Source organism: Perca flavescens, chromosome 10, assembly GCF_004354835.1.
Source record: "Perca flavescens isolate YP-PL-M2 chromosome 10, PFLA_1.0, whole genome shotgun sequence".
In the NCBI taxonomy this organism is placed as follows: domain Eukaryota; kingdom Metazoa; phylum Chordata; class Actinopteri; order Perciformes; family Percidae; genus Perca; species Perca flavescens.
Window position 1 is genome coordinate 14,895,512 of NC_041340.1, and position 23,124 is coordinate 14,918,635.

General features: G+C 39.5%; 2 protein-coding genes and 1 long non-coding RNA gene across 3 annotated transcripts in view; 2 read left to right on the forward strand and 1 right to left on the reverse strand.

Annotated features, from left to right (window-relative positions):
• LOC114562917 (uncharacterized) overlaps nucleotides 1-5,253 on the reverse strand; it is a 12,593-nt gene extending 7,340 nt beyond the window's left edge. Inside the window, exon 1 of the long non-coding RNA XR_003693554.1 lies at nucleotides 5,093-5,253. This is a non-coding gene — a long non-coding RNA (uncharacterized LOC114562917). The remainder of the gene's footprint in view (nucleotides 1-5,092) is intronic.
• Nucleotides 33-2,076, forward strand: tmem35 (transmembrane protein 35). Its single transcript, XM_028589605.1, has 2 exons — nucleotides 33-482; nucleotides 1,443-2,076. The coding sequence occupies exons 1-2, from the start codon at nucleotides 363-365 to the stop codon at nucleotides 1,806-1,808; spliced, it is 486 nt and encodes a 161-aa protein (XP_028445406.1). The 5' UTR covers nucleotides 33-362; the 3' UTR covers nucleotides 1,809-2,076.
• cenpi (centromere protein I) lies at nucleotides 4,999-22,060 on the forward strand. Its single transcript, XM_028589600.1, has 20 exons — nucleotides 4,999-5,527; nucleotides 7,348-7,485; nucleotides 7,857-7,975; nucleotides 8,346-8,453; nucleotides 8,881-8,929; nucleotides 9,065-9,111; nucleotides 9,387-9,476; nucleotides 9,594-9,725; nucleotides 10,030-10,173; nucleotides 12,040-12,160; nucleotides 12,429-12,523; nucleotides 12,694-12,811; nucleotides 13,018-13,082; nucleotides 13,271-13,380; nucleotides 14,259-14,394; nucleotides 17,725-17,849; nucleotides 19,405-19,447; nucleotides 20,105-20,323; nucleotides 21,140-21,181; nucleotides 21,343-22,060. Exons 1-20 carry the CDS (start codon nucleotides 5,356-5,358, stop codon nucleotides 21,475-21,477), a joined length of 2,208 nt encoding a protein of 735 aa, XP_028445401.1. The 5' UTR covers nucleotides 4,999-5,355; the 3' UTR covers nucleotides 21,478-22,060.
• The last annotated feature ends 1,064 nt before the right edge of the window (nucleotides 22,061-23,124 follow it).

The following is a 23,124-nucleotide window of genomic DNA, read 5'->3' on the forward strand; positions in this document are numbered from 1 at the left end:
AACCATAGACAGTATACGTTTGCAACCTCAATGTATGATCTTCTGACCTAGCTAGCCAACTCTGCAAGTTAAAATTGAAATAGGATGTATTGTAGCCTAGCTAGCTAGTTATAGAAGCTAAAGTGGCCTATTAACTATGAAAGGTGTAAAACTGTGTTTTGGGTTGTAGGTGAGCTCCTGTCAGCTACAGTTGTCCCCTGCTCTTGGATGCGGCGCAGAGAGAGGACCTGCGCGTCGCCATCTTTGTCATTCACCCAGAAGCCCATCCCCCTGGTGGTGCATCTTCAACGGGAAACCGTCCGACTTTCACTTCAATTCAGTTCAGGGGGAAGCGCCGAAGCGCCTGCCACACGCAGCTAAAGATGGCCTCACCAAGGACAATTACTATTGTGGCCCTTTCTTTTGCTTTGGGTTTATTTTTCGTGTTTATGGGGACCATTAAACTCACTCCGAGACTAAGCAAAGATGCATACAGTGAAATGGTGAGTAGTGAAAGCTTAACGAGAAACTGTCCGCATCTGTGGGGGTAGCTAACGTTAACGTGAAAGGCCATTGTTCTGTGTTGGCTGCAGACGCGAAAAGGCTCTCAGGCTCGAATAATGTGGAGATGCTGACCTAAATAGTAAAAGATGCGGAAAATGAAAGCTTTCGATGTCGAATTGCTCTTCATAACTAACGTCACTGCCTCTGTGAAACATTGACATTAGTTCATTTTCCAGAGTGGATTCCTGTATTTCAAATGTTAAGACCTGCTGTACCGTTATTGCATGTAGTAACATTAATACAGTTGCAGCTACGCTTGTATGTTTTAAGATGAACTTGTATGAATATTTTGGTATTAACAGCCATGAATCAGTATGGATACAAAGCAATCCGAAAATGTGTCTAACATTAGCTAGTAAACGCTAAACGGGGATCAATAAGGAATGATAGATCAATACATGCTATAATTTAGCTGAACGATGCAAACATATATGCAGGATAATCAGCCGATTTCTATATTTTATAGCTTTCTCTTTATATTTTAAATAGGTTGTAGCTGCTATGCTTCTCCTTTAAAACGAAGAGCAATGGCGGCGGATTCCAGCAAATTCTGTGAGATGCACCTACTGGTGCTGATGTTGAAATGACCAGTGTGGAAGATGATAGCTGGCATGCATTTAGGCTCCATGCAAACTGCAATGACTAATATGCTCACAAGATTTTTTTCTTATAATAATTGTTTACGGTAACAGACTATTAAGCGATAGGTGGAAGAGCAATTTTGCAAGCATAGTGATGAAATAAAAGCTTTTGAATGTTAAACACTTGACTTGAGGATGGTGACGTTACATAGTCCTTAAATAGCCTCACCCAAAGACACCCATGAGAGTTTGTATGACATTAGTTAAATGTGAGTTCAATGAGATATTTAAATAGATCTTTGTACTTTATCCTTTCAGAAAAGGGCATACAAAAGCTATGCCAAGGCATTGCCAGGCCTGAAAAAGATTGGTATCAGCTCAGTCCTGCTTCGTAAGATCATTGGCTCTCTGGAGGTGGGCTGCGGTGTGGTGCTCACCCTTGTCCCCGGCAGGCCGAAGGATGTGGCCAACTTCTTGCTGCTGCTCGTCATGCTAGCTGTCCTGTTCTTCCACCAGCTAGTAGGAGACCCCCTGAAACGGTACGCCCACGCTCTAGTCTTTGGTATTCTGCTCACCTGCCGACTGCTTATTGCCCGCCAGAGTGACGACCGGCCGGAGAGAGAGGACAGCCGAGAGGAACAGCACATCAATGACCAGGAAAAGAACAAGGTCAAGCAGTCTTAAGAGCCTCTTCTACTTAGGTCCAAGCCACAACGAAGGGAACCTGGTGCGCCCCTATGGATTGTAGTAATTCATATTTTGAAGGAATCAGTCACTTCCAGTAATATCCTCACATCCATCTCCGGTTCCATCCAGCTGGCTGACTGATTACTCCTTTGCACTCTTACTGTGAAACTGAAAACTTCTGATCCATACACGCCCGATACCATTTTTTGCTTCCCGATACCGATTCCGATACCTGAACTTGTGTATCGCCCGATACCGAGTACCGATCCGATACCAGTGTGTCATATGTTTTATTATGTTTACTAACTGTATACTACTATCCCTGTATGGATGTGATATTATTTCTATCTTTGTGAAACATGAACAAACACAATGAACGCCACAGAACTTTCTTTTATTGTCCAGTTTGACAGTCAGTTATAACGGAAAAAAGAACATAAATAATCTACTTTAACATAGATTTTCTTTAGGGCTTTATTACGTGGTATCGGATCGGTGCATTAACTCCAGTACTTCCCGATACCAGCATTTTAGGCAGTATCGGAGCCGATACCGATAGAGATGGCCCGATACCATTTTTTGCTTCCCGATACCGATTCCGATACCTGAACTTGTGTATCGGCCGATACCGAGTACCGATCCGATACCAGTGTGTCATATATTTTATTATGTTTTAACAGCTGTATACTACTATCCCTGTATGGATGTGATATGATTTCTATCTTTGCTGTCGGTCTGGCTCAGGTTAAACTCTTTGTGAAACATGAACAAACACAGAACTTTCTTTTATTTTCCAGTTTGACAGTCAGTTATAACGGAAAAAGAACCTTAATAAACTACTTTTAACATAGATTTTCTTTAGGGCTTTATTACGTGGTATCGGATCGGTGCATAAACTCCAGTACTTCCCGATACCGATACCAGCGTTTAAGGCGGTATCGGAACATCTCTAGATACCGATACTGGTATCGGTATCGGAACATCTCTAATACACACTCTACATAACCGTGGACAATCATACCTGTGGAAACTCTCATAAGCTCAGCTCATTGTCTAAATAGTGAATCAATTTTTCCTATTTATTTCAGTCTTACACTGTGTTAAATGTTTGTGTTTTTAATCCAGTGAATTCATTTATGTTAAAAGTTGATTTGAGAATGCTGTTTTTCATGAAAGAATCTTTGTAGCTTGTTTTTTCTAATTTGTTTTTATACTGTAGGAGAAACTGATAATTTAGGAGTTTCAATCGTTTAAGCATGTTTCATTTGGTCAAGAGTATAGAACATGAACTAAAATGAGCCCTTTTGAAACAATTTTGTACTAATTATACATCAACTAGTATTACATAGCCACAACCTATTTTAGTGCAGTGTTGCCAGAACGCAAATCTCAGAAAGAAAAAATATATAAATCCTTGTGCATTTTTCATTTCAGTACATTTTTGTAGAAGATCGCATGAAATCCTTTCTCCCAAAGTTAAATTAGCTGGATATCCTCTTTCTCCTTTCAGTTCAGGTATCACAATGAAGTTGTTTAGCTGGGAATTACAGCGGTCGCTGCCTCAGGTGTCTGCTGCTAGTTTGTACAGCAGAACATAACCAAATTAAAAAAGTATTTTTGCCTGTTAAAATCGGAATTTACCTTTGTAATTCACAGTTGAAGTCATAAACTTATTCACTGTCTCTTAAAGATTTTGCGGATCGGTTTGGTATTTTTCTCTAAAGATATAAAACGCATTCCTATTACAGTTCTGGTTAGGGGATACAATCTCAATTCAAACTCCTGTCAGTATTGGGGATTCACAATATTTATGTAAATGATATACTTAAAATAAAGATTTGGAGGTGAGACTGCCTTAAATATTGTTTGTTTTATTAGCTCTCTCGCATGTCTTACAGTTTAAGTTAATAATTACATTTGCAATGGTGGGTGCTGTAGTGGGATTTTTGTGTTGTAATCTTGTTATATAACTCCAGACAGTTCCTGTCAAGGTAATTCCATCATATCACCATATTAACTGCATACAAAGATATGTGGTGCGCTGTGAGGGATTTCTTGCTTATTTTATTCTATGCATTACAGGTCGGTCAGTTTTGTGATCTTAAGTCAATTTCTGCTTAACGCAATAATTCATAATAAAAATTGTATTGTCAATTTAGTATGAAATTAATGTAGCTATGAGGAAATTGTATCATAGAGGAAGCCTGATTAAATAGTTTTATTTTGTAAATAAATATCTCTTTTGATGATTTCTGACTGCAGAATTTGACTGACATTTAGAATGGGCTGAAAATGTGCGTCATTCTAGTGCCATTTTCAACACCGCAAAACCCACACCTAATTCTAACCCTACAGGGACAGAAAAGGACCAGGCCCATGGGAGACCAAACACTGAGGGTGAGTGGACAAATAGCACAACTCAGAAAGGTCTTTCTTTTATGTCTCTTGCTCTTAAGACAAAATGGAGTGATTTTGCCTTTGCTCCTACCCCTAAGCATGACAACTGGACTAGCGGCACTTACAGTTTACAGTTTGGGAGTAAAGTCACTGTGGGCTTGCAGAACAACTTGACCAACATAAAAACAACTAAATACAGCAACAAGTACAGAGACTGCACCCTCCTGCAGTTTCCCATGTCAGTCATTTTCTGACCATCTGGATTTGTAGGGTTTAGATAGTTTTAGTTTTATTTGAGATATCCAAAAATTAATAGGCAACAATTAATTTTTTTCTTCTATGATAGTAAACTGATGTGTTGGGGTTTTGGACTGTTGGTCTGACAAGACATTTGAATATGTTATAGGCTCTAGGAACTTTTTCTGACATTTTATAGACCAAAGCGATTATTGAGAAAATATTCAAATTGATAATAAAAAAAAATCATTAGTTGCAGCCCTAGAGTAAAATGGAGGTGACTGGAATTCCATTTGCGATGTTCACAGGATTGAAAAATTACATTTAAAAAACATTCAGAACCAACCCATTTTCAGAGTATCCCAGTCATTTTGAATAATTCACAGACCTCACTGCAACTAATTTCTATTAAAGACATGACGGTGCTCCCTGTGAAAAATGTTGATAGTGAGTTCTGTGGGTTATCCAGACAGTGTTTCTGGAAAGAGTTGCTGCTTCTGACATTTTTGAAATATCATTGCTATGGGAGCACGACAAACAAATTATTATTTCAACTGCAGCATTGTATGACTATGACATCTGGCCAGTGTCACAAGCTAGTTCAATCAGAGGGCCCTATTTGTCTATTTTCTGTGTGGAATTCTTACCAGTTTTCGACGTTATTCGACGTAGCCTATTGATGCAGTCAGATTAACAGCTACTTGACTGGCACTAGGACGATAATAATTGTAGTCCTAGCGAGTTGACTTTCGGTTGAAGGCAAACGGACTACAACGTCCGGGAAGCAACCGAGCGGAAAGACTACACTGCGCAAGCGCAGACCAAACGGTCGCGCGGAGGATTTGAGTTTTGTTTGAATGGCTGAAGACAGAGTGGAGTACAGTGTTTGTAAGTGTTTAGCAATGTAGAAATGGCAGCTAAATTAAACCTGTCGGGGCCGCCGGATTCCGACACGTCGTCTCCAAACGACCAGTCTGTGTCCAGCCGCAGCAGTAACAGAAGTCTGAGAGTCGCAGATAAGGAGAGGAGAAAGAACGAGGCGGATGACCCATTTGTTCTGGCCCTGAAGTACTTCTCTGACGGTAGGACTTGGCTCAGTCAATACGGTCGAAGCAGATGCTGGCGTTACTTTTACCAACGATACTAGCTAGCTAGATATCTGACCTGACGTTAACCGTTACCGCAAGGAAATATAGGATGCCGAAAGGTGGACAACGTTATAACGTTATTTATTGTGTTTCGGGGTGTAACATAGCTTTACTGGCAGCTAATGTTGCTAACTTGCAGTCCATAACGTTAGCTCTTAACTCAGTGCAGTCCCAAAACAGAGCTAGCCTCAGCATTAAGTCAGTAACGTTAGTTATGTACAAACACAGACAACAACAACAACATTATCAAAAGCTCGATATTGGAGGAATAGCCCGACGCGTGGTTTTATGACGTCATCTGTTGCCACTGCCGGCGTTGGCCCACTTACACTGAATTAATAGTGACGGATCGGTGGTTATTATTATGTTTTTTACATCTGAATGATGTGTAATTATCATGGTTGCTGTCATATTGTACTAGAAGTTGCTCTATTGTATTTACCTAACTGGGGGGGACTTAAATAGGATTTTCAGCTATACTGCAACTGCAATTTCATTTGGTGGTCACATGCCGTATTTTAATGGCTGTTATCTCTATATACTAGAGATGGGGTTACACTATTTGATACAGTGGCTGTGATAAAAGACACTGGTGCTCAGTGTATTGTAGAGATCTTTATGTAGCTACTAGGGCTGGGAAAAAAAATCGATTTGATTTAAAAATCGAGTTGGTAGGTCAAATCGATTCATATTTTTCAAAAAATCGATTTTTTTGATTTTTTTTTTTAATCCAAATAGTATAAATAATTTTGATGTTTAACAATCTTTGTTGCACACTGCACAGTGACTTTTCACTTAGAGAAAGGGTTTGCCTTTGCAATTTTGTTTATGTTGATGCACTTTAATTAAATACAATAAATATATATTTTAAAAATATATTTACAGTTCAGATTTTTTTAGGGAAACAAATCGCCCAGCTCTAGTAGCTACATCCCTAAAAGGATCACCTGAAAACATTTGGCCAACCCATCAGACTAGTTTAAACTCAAAGATCTGGACAACAAAATTATCTGTGGAGCAGTCCTATTAGCTTTTACGGCAGCATTTGGTGTTATTGACCACAAGCTTCTTCTTGAAAAGCTTGAGTGCTATGGATTTAGGCCATCTTCAGAGGCCTGTTTGGTAAGCTATTTGGTAAATAGAGAGTCTTCTTTAATCAAAGTTACTCAGGTAGCGTGTCTGTGGAATGTGGACTTCCTCAAAGGAGCTGCTTAGGCCCACTTTTGTATTTCATTTTTACCATCGATTTACCACTGGTACTAAAAAAACATGATGACACTACCGTATATGCAGTATGTTACACATATAATGATTCATAGATGAAGGGGATTACACCACCTTTGTGAAATCCACCACATTATACATTTTTTTATTAACCCAATCTTCTAGAGCCCACTTCTAGCATACACACCTGTATCATCCAAAAACTCTTAAATAATTCTTTTAATAGGTTGTTCTGTCCTGTAACCAAAAAAGACTATTCCTAAATATTTATGGATGTTACACTCCGCTAAACTGTAAAATCTATCCCGTGCTAGCGAATGAACTTGAAATTCACAGATTTTCTGCAGATAATACTGGAGTTTGTTCAAACAAACGGTTTGCACAGCATCGGCTCATATGCTGTCATGTCACACAACATCAACAAACTCTGAATCTGAACTTGTTGACATTACCTCTTGTATCGGTCAGACTGAGTATTTTACCATTTTAAATGCATAGACACACTCTGATGTTATCTCTCCCTCTTGTAGTTGAAGCCGGTACTCCTGTGTATGGGAACGATGATGTGGAGAGGAACATGGTGCTGGTGGAGAAGGTGGCCTACAGTAAAGGACTTTCCCCAGAGACCATCTCTATTATGCTGGAGTTTGCCATGAGCCTCCGTATGGGTAAGACAGTTAGCAGTAGCGGTGGACTGGGGGAAAAAAAAAAACATTCATCCTCTTTGGTGCTTAACCTGTAGAGGGTCGTAGGGGGCTGGAGTCTGTCCTGCACACATCGAGCAAGTGTACACCTTGGACAGTGTCTGTCACACTCTTATTCACACCTATGTAAAATTAAAGCCTAAAATTCTCCTAACCTGCCTGTTTTTGGACTGTGGATAGAAACCAGAGAGCCCATTGCTTATGTAATTGATATGGTGTACATTGAGCACATATTATCCCTGCAATTTAAACACATGGCACAAAAACTGTGTTCATTCTTACCAAAAGTGTAGGAACACACAACTGATTTTGTTTGTGTGAATTTCTCTGTATAGGGACTATTCTATGTCCCCGGGTGCTGAAGTGTCTGATTCCTGCCACCGTGGTACCTCAGGAGGCTGTTGTTCGAGCGTTTGTATGGCTGGGGGTTGGCAAAATACCTGTCAGCACACAAGTAAGTGCAAATTAGATTTTTTTTCAAATTCTTTTAATATGTTTTCTGTTCATGAGTAATTTACAAGTATGTTGTTTAGAATATACATATTTTCTCTGTACTCTTGAACATTATTGTAATTACTAAGGTTCTAACATTAACTATTTTAAGCAAAATGATATGATTTAAAACTACTGTTCTCTTTTTAATAATATAGTAATTCAGTCATCATAAAAAAATAAGTGCCTTTTAGCTTAAAGAAAAAGGAGTTTCAATTATACAATATTTAAGATGAGTGTCGGTGTACCTGCTTTAGATTCTGTATGTGTCATCTCTAAGATTGCACCATAGTTAATCCATTTGTGTGTTTACTTGCATGTACAATTTTCAGATTCTTTTCATAAAGTGGGTGTTGACTGTATTTGACATGATTGATGCAAAGGACCAACTTCGAGCCATCTATGGCTTCATCTTTAGCTTCGTCACAGAGGAAAATCTGGTATGTGTGCTGATGATCTTTGCATTGATATAGTAAGATGGCATCAAATCAAATTTGTATACTATTCATAATCATTTACACTTCTTTGAGCAACAAATTTATGGTTTACTAAGCTCATTTGTCATTTAAATGACATGTATATTTGTATCCGCAAGCTATTTTTCTGTTTATGGATGTTGTGCCTTGTTTGAGACACAGACATTAAAAGAAGGTTAATTTCTGCCTGACCAGGCAGATAATGCGTTTATTTGGTTAAGGCATATAAAACATTCATAACAAAAGAGGGTTGTGCTGTCCTGTTTGTTCACATGTGAACGATTGTCCGCTTACCGGTGTAATGAAAGGACTGCAGCACTGTAACGTGATAAGGGATCCACTAAATGACTGCTGAGATGTGAACTCATTATCTTTTGTCACATTATTTCAGTGTCCTTTCATCTGCCATCTGCTGTACCTTTTGACCAGAAAGGAAAGTGGTAAGTTAGACATTTTCACACCTGAAATATGATTGCAATGCTATTTTTTTCGGTTTACTGCATTATTTCCTTTTTTCAATATTCTTATCACTTCTGTAAGCATTATTGACTGCTTAATTGTTTTTCTCGTTGTAGTGCGAGTCTTCAGAGTCAGGAAGCTACTGGAGCTACAGTCTAAACTGGTAAAGCTGCTGCTGATTTGATGTCCTCTGCAGCCATTTATCAAAGCTAGTACATTATTGCCTTACCCAGTAAAAAAAAAAATATATATATTCAATGAGAAATCCCAGGATGTTTTTTTTTTCTACACTCTGTGCATTATTCCCATGAGAGGCTATCCTTTCCAATATTATTGGTTATTGTTGTATTCTGCATTATTAGGAAACCAAAAATCCAAAAAAGAGATTTCAAGTACAAAGATGTGTCATATTGAGCGTGTTGATATTGTTTTCTTTAGGGAAGGCAGCCGTTCCTCCTGAATCTACTGTCACTTTACAAAGTGTTTTGCCCTGAACTGGTGACACTCTCCATCCCATCACGAATTAAGGTTTGTGCATGGACCGTGCAGTTGATGCTCATTCTGCCGTTATGTTATGTATGTGTTACTTTATTACCATCATCTCTAAAGCACCAACACAATTGTATGTTTTCTGTTTTCTCACAGAGTGTGTTTAGGAACCACAATATGCCCTGGAGATCAGCGTTGATTGCGGTCCAAAAGAGGGACGGTTCCCAGGCTGCCTCCAGCATCAGTCTGGCCTCCACAATCCAAGATAAGACCAACCCCAGGAAAAGGGTATGGAAGTCTATTTACAATTTTTAGATGCACTGCTTGCTTACCGTGTTCCCAATAGCTCCGGCTACACTACTGTTACTGCTGCCGCTTGCCACTGCCATTCCGGCATTTCATCAGGCCCATCTCTGCAAAAGTAGTAGTAGTAGCTAAAGTATCGTATAGATCCTATCTATAAAGTATATATTTGTAATTAATCGGTTGATCATGATTTTAGCCCTTTGTTAATTTCAGGGAATAAAAAAAATAAATGCTAGCCCATCTTGCCCTTATTTATTTTCTTGTTTTACTGTGCTTTCTTTCTTAGAAACACTGCCACCTGGTCTTGCCGGCATTGTGTTCTGTAGTTAATAAAGAGGCTCAGATTGAGCCGTCCTCCAGCAGAAAGGTGGTCCCCCTGGTACAGCTCCACTCCTTTGATCAGCTCCTGGAAAATATGCACCGTATAGAGGTAATTTCTTCTGGGACAAATCTCTGAGTTCTATATCCGTGGGGTGCTCACACTGGGGCTGCCTCAGCCTCTTTACTGTCTTGCTTCTTCTCAATCTTTCCCCCTCTCTGCTCCCATCTACGTCAGCATCCAGATAAAATATTGTTTAACCATGAAGATCATTAATCGTTTAAGCAGCAGAATAAAATGTATGCCAGTTTCTCCATGCCATTAAGATGTGCAACCACAGTCTGTGTAAATTGTGATGTACCCTCACAGCCACAGGGTGGTGCTGTGTCACTGTTATATTTTTTGTCTGTACATCCTAGTAGGCCACTAACAACTTTGCCCTCGAGAATCCTCCACATCAGAGGTGGCCTAGGACTGTAATTTGTTTATCAGATTAAAGCGTAAAAGCACAGTGCTTATCCTTTTTTGTAGGCCATAGTTCTTTTTACAAATATGGTGATTTATCTATCCTATATGAGTAATGAAAGTGAGATGAGATGTATCTGAGTAATGCATTTGACAAAGTTTTAATAGCAAATGGTCATTTAAAGAGGCCTCTCTATAAATGTGTATTTGCCCTGCAGATTCAGTGACCTGATGAACTAATATAAGTCATTTTAAATGGCTCGCAGACTTTTATGCGTCACGCTACATAAATTCACCTCTCACAGCGCCTACAAAGCCAACGTGAGCAATAAGGCTTTTGGACGACAATAACATCAACTGTGTTTATTGCCAAGAAAGCCCTACTTTTTCCGTATCTTAGGCAAGACAGATGAGTACTGTCAATCACGTTCATAAATCGATTCAGCAAAGGCATTGACAAAGGATCATTGATTAGTTCCCTCATTGCCTATACTCCTGTTATCAAAAGCCGAATGGTGCTTTCACAGTTTAATGATACAGTTGCTCCATAATTATTGAGGAGCTGAGCTGTGTCCATTCACAGTCTGTCTTCTCCTCATTCTGATTTATTATTCTTACCAAGTCCCCATATTGGGAGGCTGCTGTTCATACACAATAAGTGACTGTATCTTCTATACAGTGGGAGGGCAGAAATGTCCCAGTGCTGGTATTATGGGGATTACTGAATACTTGAATTAGCTCAGTAGCGGATTGGTGGCCCACTGAATGAAAACAAGGACATGAGCATCAGTTTATTCTTATTATGTAGCAGGTAAACAGATTGATTTGAAACAGATTGTTATTAAAGTGCGCATTTTAAGCTTTTTCCATTTCCTTTGTGTTATATATCTGTTTTGTGCCTGTAATGGGTTTACAATTGAAAAAGCCCAAAGTCCACCCAAAAGGGACTTACCATCTCCAACAGAAAACACTGTTCACAAACGGCTCCAAACAGCTCTATTGTAGTCCAGCCTTTACTTCCGTGATGAACGGGCGTCACTTTGTAACACACGTTATAATGCTCGCCTAGCTGCTAGCATGGCACGCCCTCATACTCTGCTTCTGACTGGGTAGTAGTCATTACCTAGCTACTGCACATGTGCAACTCCCAACAAAGATGGAACAGAAGTGATATGCCTCACTCTGTAGCTAAAACAGAGAGCTCAACACACCGGGTGAAAAGAGGAGCTGCAGCAATGTGCAGTACAACAAAAATACGGTGTTTTTTGAAAATTAAACCATGTAAACCTATTCTGATATAACCTCTAAATACAATTATGAACCTGAAAATGAGCATAATATGAGCACTTTAATGCAGTGGTTGACTTTGTGAGTAAAGTTACTTGGGAATATGAGTTTTGTTTTCCCATCTCTTCTCTGTGCTTTTTTGGATTTATGGTGGTTTGATTATTTTAGCCTCTCAATCATACTTAATTGTATGTGTTTCCTATTTCTTCATTTTACCTCCCCCAGCTGCCCGCTCAGATGGGCTCACTGCTGGGCTCCAGTCTGGCACTGCAGTACTTGGACTGTGTACAGGATGAGTCTGCCCTCCTACGCCTCAACTTCTGGCTAGGCTACGCCCTCCACGAAGGTAAAGGGGGGCGGGGGGTGCGACTACCGAACTGTTGTGACATCTTCTATCAGGAAGATTCATCCAAAGCAAAGCTGACCTTGAGTTGAACCCAAACACATCGCCTAGTTGGCATATCAAAAGGGTTCTTTCCGAGAGGGTTTAAAAGAGAGTGGGTGAGGGGGGGGGGGGTCTCACTGTGTGAAGATGCAGTGAATCTGGATTCCTCTACCGTTTTTCTTTTTACTCTTGACTTTTCCACTTACTAAATATCCTTTTTTGTGTTAAGAATTTTTGTTCTGCGGCGATGGAGGAGCCTCCCAGAATTCAGAAGAAGCTCTGCAGTTTTTGAACAAGTTGCTGTCTACACAGCACTTTCTCCAGGTGAGCATCACACTTCAGGCCCTGATAGCTGCTTTTCTACCTCACAGCTGTCATTCACTGTTCCCTGTATTTATTAACCTGCACCCACATGCTTAGCTGACGCTGCACTGTAAAACCACAGTCAAACAATGATTTGACAATGTTCTTAATTTGTCACATTTCTCTACCAGGAGGGCTTTTCCAGTTCAGAGGCTTTTCTCTACAAATTTCTCAATGTTTGGGATGGTTCCCTCCTCCGCCCACAGATCCTCGGCCTGCTGAGCAACATTCCTGTTATCCCCAGTTCCCGTGAGTCTTCAATGTCTGTCTTCACATTTCGTCTTCTGTCTTTGTCTATCTCCGTCAAACATACACACAACACAACCTTGCTCCTCTCTAGAGTAAAATCACAGCCTTATTCCCACGTTGGCAAGGCCGGTCATATTGTGCCATGTCCTAATTTCATTTAATTATATAGTTTGTGCAACTGTAACCTTCTGTCTCCCCTTCTTCAGAAATCAGACTGCTTCTGTTTGAGCCCCTCATGCAGCTTTTCTTTACATCTTCACTGTTTTTCAAGGTAGGTTTTCCTCCCTGCGGCAGAATGAGCTTTATTTGTACTGAATTTAAAAAGCTTCTGCTATAAGTTAATAGATAACATTAAGTGTTTGTCTTGTTATTATAAAGCACTCAGTTTGGGTCCTTTATTAGCTCAGTGGTTAAACTGCAGTATACTTAGTGCTTTTCCTCTTTTTCATGTGTCTGCAGTGTGGACTGATGGAGTGTCTAAACAATATGCTGTTAAAGTGGCTGACCTGGCACTCAGTGTATGCTCTGGAGGACGACTTGGACATCAGCCTCAACAGCCACACCTCCATGTAAGTCTTACATCTACTTCCTGCTACTTGATTATGCCCTGAGCATAAACAAGCAATATACCTGAAACACTTGAGAGCATAGGGGTCATAGCTTGTTTAGCTTTTACTTTCAAGCCAAGAAATGTCTTCTCACTACTACTCACAGATGAAATAAAAGCGTTGTACTTACTGTGGGATTATGTAATGAAAAGGGATTATGTAATGAAAAGATTTCTGAGTTGATTTACCTACTTTTGTTATAGATATGAGGCTTAATAATTATATTAATTTGAGTTATCTAATTTTCTTCAGATTAAATCATGACTGATTACTATACAGTAACTTTTTTTAGCTTTAATTTATGCCACCTTGTATCCACTAGCAACCAAAGCAGCTCAGGCAGAAGTGCGTATTGACATGTTTTCCCTGTTGGTTTTAAACCCATTTATCCATCAAATCCTTTAATTGAAATTTGTTTGCCAAAAAACAGCCCTAATCTCCAGTTAAATGATTTTCCTGCTTCCAAATGAAGGTGTGGAGTCGGTGTCAGTCATGTTTAAATACCTGGGCTTCATCAGTATCGAGTCCTCACATGTCTAATCCCACAACAAATTATCCAGAAGTGGAGGGATCCATTTTTTATTCACTGCCATTTCAAAATTTACCTCTGATATTTAGCCAGAGTACAGTTCAGAGATTAGATGTAAGAATCATTGATTGTGTATTAATGTACACTTTCCCAGCATCACTCTTGATTCAGTGTTTGTCCTTTGTATTGTAATGAAATGCCACGTGCCTGATTTGGGAGCTTTCTACTGTCATATCAGAGACCTGAGTGAATCCTCTAATGGCATTCTGGTTAAAGTGTGTGTCTGACTCTGCTCTGCCCTCTGTCCCAGAAACATGACTCTGTCAGGGTTCAAGGATTCAGTGATGGAGCTAGTTGACTTTGTGGGTCGGCTGGCCTCTGTGGGCCTTCAGCTTGAAGGCTGCCACTCTCTCCTCCTCAGCTTCATCCTGGACTTCTATGAGACGGTAAATGATCTGTTGCTAGTGATTGAATGCTTTGTGGCTTTTTTTAGGCATGATGCAACCTGTGCCTTGGCTTTACTTGCTACTTCACTTGGATGTTTGAGCTTCACTTTGCAGAATAATTTATGTGCAGAGTTTGACACTAGAAGCCTGTTTTCATCCATTGAAGAGGGAGCTCACCTTGAGTCTGAGTTTACCATTGGAACACAAGAGCAAGCATTTGTGAATTCGCAGGAAGCCTTTCATGGTCCAACATGTAACTTATACAAGTGTGTTGAAACCTATAACTTGTAGTGCACATACGCTAACATTTTACTTGAAATAGGAGAGCAGTTAAAGTTTTGAAATTAAAAATATTCATAGATTTTTTTTAATGAGGGAGAAAAGTAGATGTATTTTATATATATATATATATATATATATACACATACATACATACATACATACATACATACATACATACATACAGTACAGGCCAAAAGTTTGGACACACCTCATTCAAATGCGTTTCCTTTTATTTTCATGAATATTTACATTGTAGATTCTCACTGAAGGCATCACAACTATGAATGAACACATATGGAATTATGTACTTAACAAAAAAGTGTGAAATAACTGAAAACATGTCTTATATTTTAGATTCTTCAAAGTAGTCACCCTTTGCTTTTTTATTAATAAGGGAAAAAATTCCACTAATTAACCCTGACAAAGCACACCTGTGAAGTGAAAACCATTTCAGGTGACTACCTCATGAAGCTCATTGAGAGAACACCAAGGGTTTGCAGAGTTATCAAAAAAGCAAAGAGTGGCTACTTTGAGGAATGTAAAATATAAGACATGTTTTCAGTTATTTCACACTTTTTTGTTAAGTACATAATTCCATATGTGTTCATTCATAGTTTTGATGCGTTCAGTGAGAATCTACAATGTAAATAGTCATGAAAATAAAGAAACACATTGAATGAGAAGGTGTGTCCAAACTTTTGGCCTGTACTGTATATATATACATTGTGTGTGTGTGTGTATGTGTGTGTGTGTGTATGTATATATGTATATATATATATATATATATATATATATATATATATATATATATATATATATATATATATATATATATATATATATATATATATATATACAGTGGGGGAAATAAGTATTTGACCCCTTGCTGATTTTGCAGGTTTGCCCACTTACAAAGAATGCAAAAATCTACAATTTTAATCATATGTACATTCTAACAGTGAAAGACAGAATCCCAAAGAAAATTCCAGAAAATCACATCATATGAATTTATTAAAATTGATAACCATCTGATGAGGAAAAACAAGTATTTGACCCCTGGACAAACAGCAAGTATTCTGGCTCCTACAAGCCAGTTAGTCTTTCTTTAAGACACAGCCCCAATCCGAACCAATTATCTACATCAAATACACCTGCCTCACCTCGTTACCTGTATAAAAGACACCTGTCAACACCCAAACAACCAGCATCCAACATCACCACCATGGGCAAGACCAAAGAGCTTTCTACGGACATCAGGGACAAGATTGTTGATCTGCACAAGGCTGGGATGGGCTACAAGAGAATCGGAAAGCAACTTGGAGAGAAAAGATCAACTGTCGGTGCAGTTATCAGGAAACGGAAGAAGCACCACACCACCGCCAACCTCCCTCGGTCTGGGCCTCCACACAAGATCTTGCCTCGTGGGGTGTCCCTGATCATGCGAACAGTGAGGAATCATCCCAAAACCACAAGGGGGAACTGATGAATCAACTGAAGGCAGCTGGGACCACAGTTACAAAAGAAACGGTTGGTAACACACTACGCCCGTCATGGATTGAAATCCTGCAGCGCACGCAAGGTCCCCCTGCTCAAGAAGAAACATGTACAGGCCCGCATGAAGTTCGCCATTCACCAGCTGGACGACTCAGAAGAGGCCTGGAAGAAGGTGATGTGGTCAGATGAGACCAAAATAGAACTTTTTGGCCTCAACTCAACTCGTCGTGTTTGGAGGGCAAAGAACACCGAGTACAACCCAAAGAACACCATCCCCACCGTCAAGCATGGTGGTGGCAACATCATGCTTTGGGGGTGCTTTTCAGCCAAGGGGACGGGACAACTCCATCGTATTGAGGGGAGGATGGACGGGGCCATGTATCGTGGAATTCTGGACCGACATCTCTTTCCCTCAGTGAGAGAGCTGAAGATGGGTCGAGGATGGGTGTTTCAGCACGACAACGACCCTAAGCACACCGCCAAAGCAACAAAAGAGTGGCTGAAGAAGAAGCGCATCAAGGTTCTGGAGTGGCCTAGCCAGTCTCCAGACCTGAATCCGATTGAAAATCTTTGGAGGGAGCTTAAAATTCAAGTTGCCTGGCGACAACCTCGGAACCTGAATGATTTGGAGGCTGTCTGCAGGGAGGAGTGGGCCAACATCCCTGCCGAAATGTGCACAAACCTTGTCACCAACTATAAAAACCGTTTGACATCTGTGCTGGCCAATAATGGCTTTTCTACAAAATATTAACATGCTGTTTGTCCAGGGGGTCAAATACTTGTTTTTCCTCATCAGATGGTTATCAATTTTAATAAATTCATATGATGTGATTTTCTGGAATTTTCTTTGGGATTCTGTCTTTCACTGTTAGAATGTACATATTATTAAAATTGTAGATTTTTGCATTCTTTGTAAGTGGGCAAACCTGCAAAATCAGCAAGGGGTCAAATACTTATTTTCCCCACTGTGTATATATATATATATATATATATATATATATATATATATATATATATATATAACTTAAAACCTGTCTGGAGGGGACCTTGGCTTTCCTGGTGAAGTCAGCAGCAGCACATAGAAAATAAGAAATAAAGGTTACAAAACATACAATACAGACTTGAAATAAATTAGATAAAAAATGGAAAGATTAATCCAGGATCCCCAAAAAGCAGATCAGCAGGATAAAGAAAAGATTCATGAAATAACGGCCGGAAATATAACAAGAAATATAAAATGAGATTGGAAATACTTGAGAATAAATGCATGAATTGAATGAATAAAACCCCCTAAAGAATATATCTTAATATTCCAATCAAATAAACATTTTAGAGACACTGATAGGTTTGGCTTGGCTTGCCTCAAATTCAGAAAGGGTTTGGAAGCCTGCAAGGAGATTGGGTTATGTCTGATTGGAATACGTTACAATAAATGCAAAGTTCAGCGTGTCATGTTTACAGCTTCAGCAGTGAGATAATATTGTATGTTGGCTTATATGCCTTTCACTTTTAACTCTCTGTGGGTCTTTATTCCATATTTCCCTCCTCCCCCAGGTGTGTGACACGTTTCTGAAGTATGGGCTCCCCCTCGTGGTGATACCTCCAACTGGAGTTTTTTACCCAGCCCTGTTTGCCTCTGACCCTGTTAGCGTGGACAGACTGGCCTACATCATGTACAGGTGGGGACTCTTCATCTCTATGCTACAACCTGCCACGATGCGTTACCATGAATCCCACTGCTTCTCTTTGCAAGACCCGGCCTGCGTAGCATTCAAGTGCTAGGATTGGCCAGACGTCCAGGCTCCCGCGTTCATGTCCTATTCCCTGACCAATGGGGGTATCCCGACCCTAACCACTCGATGTCACTGCCTAACCAGAAACCATCTGCCTGACCACTCAGCTGCTACGCAGGACAGGTCTTGCCAAGAAAAGCAGTTGGATTCATAATAGGGCTGCACGATATTAGGAAAATATCTAATTGCGACTATTTTGACTGATATTGCGATTGCGATATGATTCACGATATTGGAGGGAATGATCATTTTTCTTAGTCTGACAATCCAGAACCACATCAAGCTGTTGGGTCTGGGAACTCACCATTGGCAGGGCTCAATCCGAGGGGCGGGATAAACGGTTGTCTTTCAAATTCCCTCTGCACTCCTAGCCAAGCAGAGCAACGCTAGTTGATGGATTAAACTTTTGCCGTATCCAGTCGGCAAAACTCCGAACACATCTTCCTTTTTTAAGAATGATGAGTGCTTAACTCCAAGTCTTCCAGAGTCGCGGCCAAAGCCGATTGGAAAGACCGCGGTTTGCCAGCAGCAGCAGCCATCTTCTTTGTTTTCAAGTAGCAGGGAATTCACGCGGAACCGTCGCAACTCTGCCGTCCTTATGTTAAGCCCGCCCACCGACTCTATACACGACGTGATTGGCCTGACCAGAATTTGCTTTTTCCAGCTCACAAGCCAGCAGAGAGTTGCTAGACTGACCCTGGCTGCAAATTACATTTGCTGCCGCTAGGGTGCGTCCAGATTTCTAGGCTACATTTTTGTATCATTATTCTCATTTTCATTGAAAAACATAAATAAATAAAAATAATTGAAGTTTTTTTTTTTATTTTTTTTTTTTGTATCTGTACCAAAAAAGATTTTTTTTCTTTAGTCTCTAGGATCCGATTTGTATGCCGGGATGTCTCTGCAGCACCACAATACTTTATTTTAGAATGGTTTGACACATATTTTGCCTTAAACAAATATTGCACTAGTTCATATTTCGATAAAATTGCGATTAATTGTGCAGCCCTAATTCATAATAACGCTACCATGATGCATACATTAGCATCACCCGTTAAAGTAGTATTTCATATTTTGATGGATATTCGATGACAATGAACAGAACTGGAATCAAATGGCTAAATTAAACGTATATGTTAAGGCATGATTTATGATAATGAGAGGTAATGCACTTAAGCCCTCTTCTCGTTTTTATATAGAATTCAAGCGTCATTTGTAACTCCATGCTTTAATAACACAAACCCTTTACACTGTCGACTAATTGACTGCACCCCAGGGCTCTGAAGTAATTCTGCCAAAGCTGAGCGTAAAAATGCCACGGCAAAGTAAAATTGGAACGTAATTGCATTATATTTTTTGACAGCCCATAGAGAATAAACTGTTACGCAGTAATTCATGATCACAGAGGTCACTGGTTTTTTCGTGTTTGTTTTTTGTTCAGGTACAAGGTGAACTTGACATCAGCCAAGAGTCAAGAAAAAGAGGTAAAAAAATAAATAAAACTACTTTGTTCTCGCTATATATGTTTGAAAATTAAATATGCTGTGATTTGCATTGCAGCAATACAGTAAGAGTACATTTTGGTCCATTGTACCAATTACTTGGCATACAATGTGAATGAAATGATTTTCTATTTGCAGTAATTTGATTAGAAGAGCTAATTTAACAGTTGCTGTATCTCAACCCATGGGTTTTGAATGCATTTCTTGTGATTGCATATACATTTTAAGCAATTAGCTGATGTGCTCTTCCGAAGTTACTTGCAGTTTGTTTTAAATCACTTTGGTCGCTTTTATAGATTTTTCATCTCTCTTCGTCTAGCTCTTCAGGAATTCACATGCATCTACCTACATCTGCTAACCTTTAATACCCTCTCAGATGAGGACTTAAGAAGTTGTTGATTTTAATACATCTGCCACTGCGGGCTGTGAATTTACAAGTACATGTCAGGCAGCCAGCACACCTGGAAATCTCAGAGGCACTTTTTATTAAGAAATATGGACTTGGTAAATAGTATGCAAATTAACCAGCACATCAGATGTGGAGCTCTGCAGATATGGAGAGTGGTTTAATTTCTTTCTCCACTTTATTTTGCTTGCTTTGTTCTCATTTTGTCGCTCTCTTTCGATTCTGTTTTTCAGCAGGCCTTTCACATCAGCCGCCAGACGTTCCGCGAGTTCAACCACTACGCAACCGTCATGGTCAACTGCCTGTGGAACTCCAAAATGTTTCAACCAGGCATGGGTATACAGCTGGGAGAGGAGCTACTGCTCAAGAGCAACGTGCCACAATACTGGGCGAGCTTCGACCTCGTTCACCACCCTGCCTTCATGAGCTACGCCGTCGACTTTCACCAGAAGGTGAGTGTGCACCGTTCAGGATGTCTTGCGTCTTACAAAGATACTTAAGTAGGATCCGACAAATTCTTTCTTCTAGTATGTTCCCTATGTACAGGGTTTCCGTGGGGTCTTAAAAAGTCTAAAATTTCAAAATCAAAATTTCAGGCCTTAAAGTCTCAAATTTGTTAGTGTTGTGTTCTAGGTCTTAAATTATTTTAAACCGGTCTTAATTTCCCTACGTCCATGTAACGCTACCTCTAATGCTCACTGAAAGTTTTTATTTTTTATTCCGTGGTGTAGTTCTTTCTTTCGCTCGTCTAAATATAATTAGCTGTATATTTACAGATTATTATTTCTCTGTGACGCTTTTATTCAATTTTAAAAAGTTTAACTTTGCAAGTACTTTTTTTTGACTCTACATTTCGTTGTACTTTCCTGTTGTGATATATGTCTTAAATTTCATTCATAAAGGTCTTAAAAAGTCTTAAATTTGACTTGTTGAAACCTGCAGAAACCCTGTATGTATCTCTTGCTTGTTTTTAAACTGTGAGTTGCGCTTGATGGATCAGCGTGCAGCTGCCAGTCTGTACAGTTTGGTTAATGGACTTACAGGCAAGATAAGGAGACAAATGTGGTATTAATGTGTCTTTCATAGAAGATACATTAATACAGAAGGACATTTTATTATTAATGGATGCCGCGTGAGACGTGGTTTTCATCATGTTAAATAATACACATACCTTTTTTTGGTTCAGTACAGCTCCAAGATCCAGCAGCGATCTTGTGAGATTTAGCAGGGTAGGCTGACAATGAATATTAATGTTCTCTCTTTATCAGTGTTGGCCGGGCAGAAAGGACATGGACCTCAATTCCATAAAGGTACGAGGGCTCTCCTTTTTATTTCTGCATTTATTATAGGAGTCACATGTAGTTTGATGTGCATCAGTGATATTTCAGAGATTAAGAGAGGTTGCTTTGATCATAGAAACCTTCAGATGTGACTGTGTGTGTGTGTGTTTCTGTTTCTGTGCGTGTTTCAGCATTCCAAGCCATGGAGCTGGTACCTGGAGTATCTGTTCAGTCAGGGTTATGACGGACTTAAACAGTTTGTTCAGAGCAACATCAGCCGGCAGAAGGCAGCAGGCGACGGGCAGGGCAACAGCTTGTCCACATAGCAGAGGTAGCTGATCAACTCAATGGAGAGGAAAAACCACCACTTGCATCTTACCCATTTTAAAAAAAAAGAGACTTGTACATATTTCATTTCCTTGTATCTTTTTATGTACATAGATGTATCTCTCTTATTGTGTATTCTTCCTTATAGTATTGTCTATTGAGTGATAATAGACCATAAAGCCCTGGCAGCCATTTGCCAGAAGAACGGTGAGTAGAAGGTTTAAGTTCAGTGAATACACATTCAACAGGAAGATGGTATGTTAATTGCAACAACAACAAAAAAAACGAAAAGGGGATCATTGGTGTAACGCACATTCATCTGTCAGGTCGGTGAGAAATATCCACAAAATCTTTTACATCACAGAACTAACTTAACTTATGATCGACATAAATGTTGACCACATACTAAAGAATAAGAGTAACACAACTTGAAATGGTTCTTTTTCAGTATTTTTTACTTTTTTTGCAATAAAATCAGTCAATCTTTGTTTAATGTTAACACAGCGATCTTGAACCATACTGTTTTTGTGTTGTATTCTTCTTGTACAGCTTGCCAAAACCTGACTCTTGCACCTTGTTGAAAATAAATAAGTGTAAGACTTTTCTTTTTTTTTTTTTTTTATATATAAAAACAAATAAAATCAATCTGTTGTGTCTTGATAACATCATACTGCAGTACGTCACACTTAACAAGCGTCTTGGTCTTGTGCCCTCATGTGAACCGGAGTTTTTTTTTTGCCTACCAGTATGTCCAGTGGGATCAGTTGTTTGAGAATCTGTTCTATGGATAAGTATTCTTCAGTGGGTCGCTCTGCCATCTGGAAACAGGCATTTTGCTTTGATTGAGGGACCCATCTGGATAGTGCTCCTCGGCTATTTCTGAAAAACGCTGGATGAAATCATTGTATGCCAGGTACATACAGTAATCTGCTCCGTCTGTGGCATATGGACCCAGAACGTGTCAAATACTTAAATGTTGTGCTTGTGTTTTCTAAATTAAACCTTTATATCACTAATTTGGAAGCCACACAGAAAGGAGGCTCAGCAACTTCCACAGGTACCCCAAAAAATAAACCGCAATGTCACTACTTTATGGCTGCAACTAACTATTATTGTCATAAGTCTAATATTTCTTTGATTAATCATCGTTTTGGCATTAATGTTTTTTATTTTAGAGCCCATGATTACATCTTTACATGTTTGTCTTTTCCAAGCCAACAGTCCCCAAACCCCAAAGATATCCGATTTAGTCGTTTGTATTAACATTTGAAAGGATAAAAAACAGCAAATAGCATTTTTGCTTGATTCAACTACTTTAAATCAGTGTTGATAATTAGTTTGCCATCTACTAATTGATTCAGCTCTACACTATTTGCAAACCTGAGAGACAGTCTCTCACTGAGGGTAACTTTAATTATTCTCTTGCTTTTTTTAAACTTACAAAAATCCTCTTCATGTCTTGATAACAATAGTATGAACTTTGGCCAAAAATGAAACTTTATGTTTACGTGTTATAGGAAAATGAGTTGCAAAGGAGATAAGGGCCCCACCCCCCCAACCTTGAGCTGAATCTCATCTTGACGGTTTTCTGAGCTGTGACTTCAGAGCCTCCCTGCTGCAGCTCCCCCGAGCCACGGAAGTTTCCT

What these genes read in the sequence shown, in the direction of transcription:
- cenpi (XM_028589600.1), top strand. Translation starts at nt 5,356, where the DNA reads ATGGCAGCTAAATTAAACCTGTCGGGGCCGCCGGATTCCGACACGTCG. An exon ending in CCATCCCATCACGAATTAAG is followed by an intron (nt 9,477 to 9,593) that starts GTTTGTGCATGG and finishes GTTTTCTCACAG; the next exon opens with AGTGTGTTTAGGAACCACAA. An exon ending in CTACACAGCACTTTCTCCAG is followed by an intron (nt 12,524 to 12,693) that starts GTGAGCATCACA and finishes TTTCTCTACCAG; the next exon opens with GAGGGCTTTTCCAGTTCAGA.
- tmem35 (XM_028589605.1), top strand. Translation starts at nt 363, where the DNA reads ATGGCCTCACCAAGGACAATTACTATTGTGGCCCTTTCTTTTGCTTTG. An exon ending in AAGATGCATACAGTGAAATG is followed by an intron (nt 483 to 1,442) that starts GTGAGTAGTGAA and finishes TTATCCTTTCAG; the next exon opens with AAAAGGGCATACAAAAGCTA.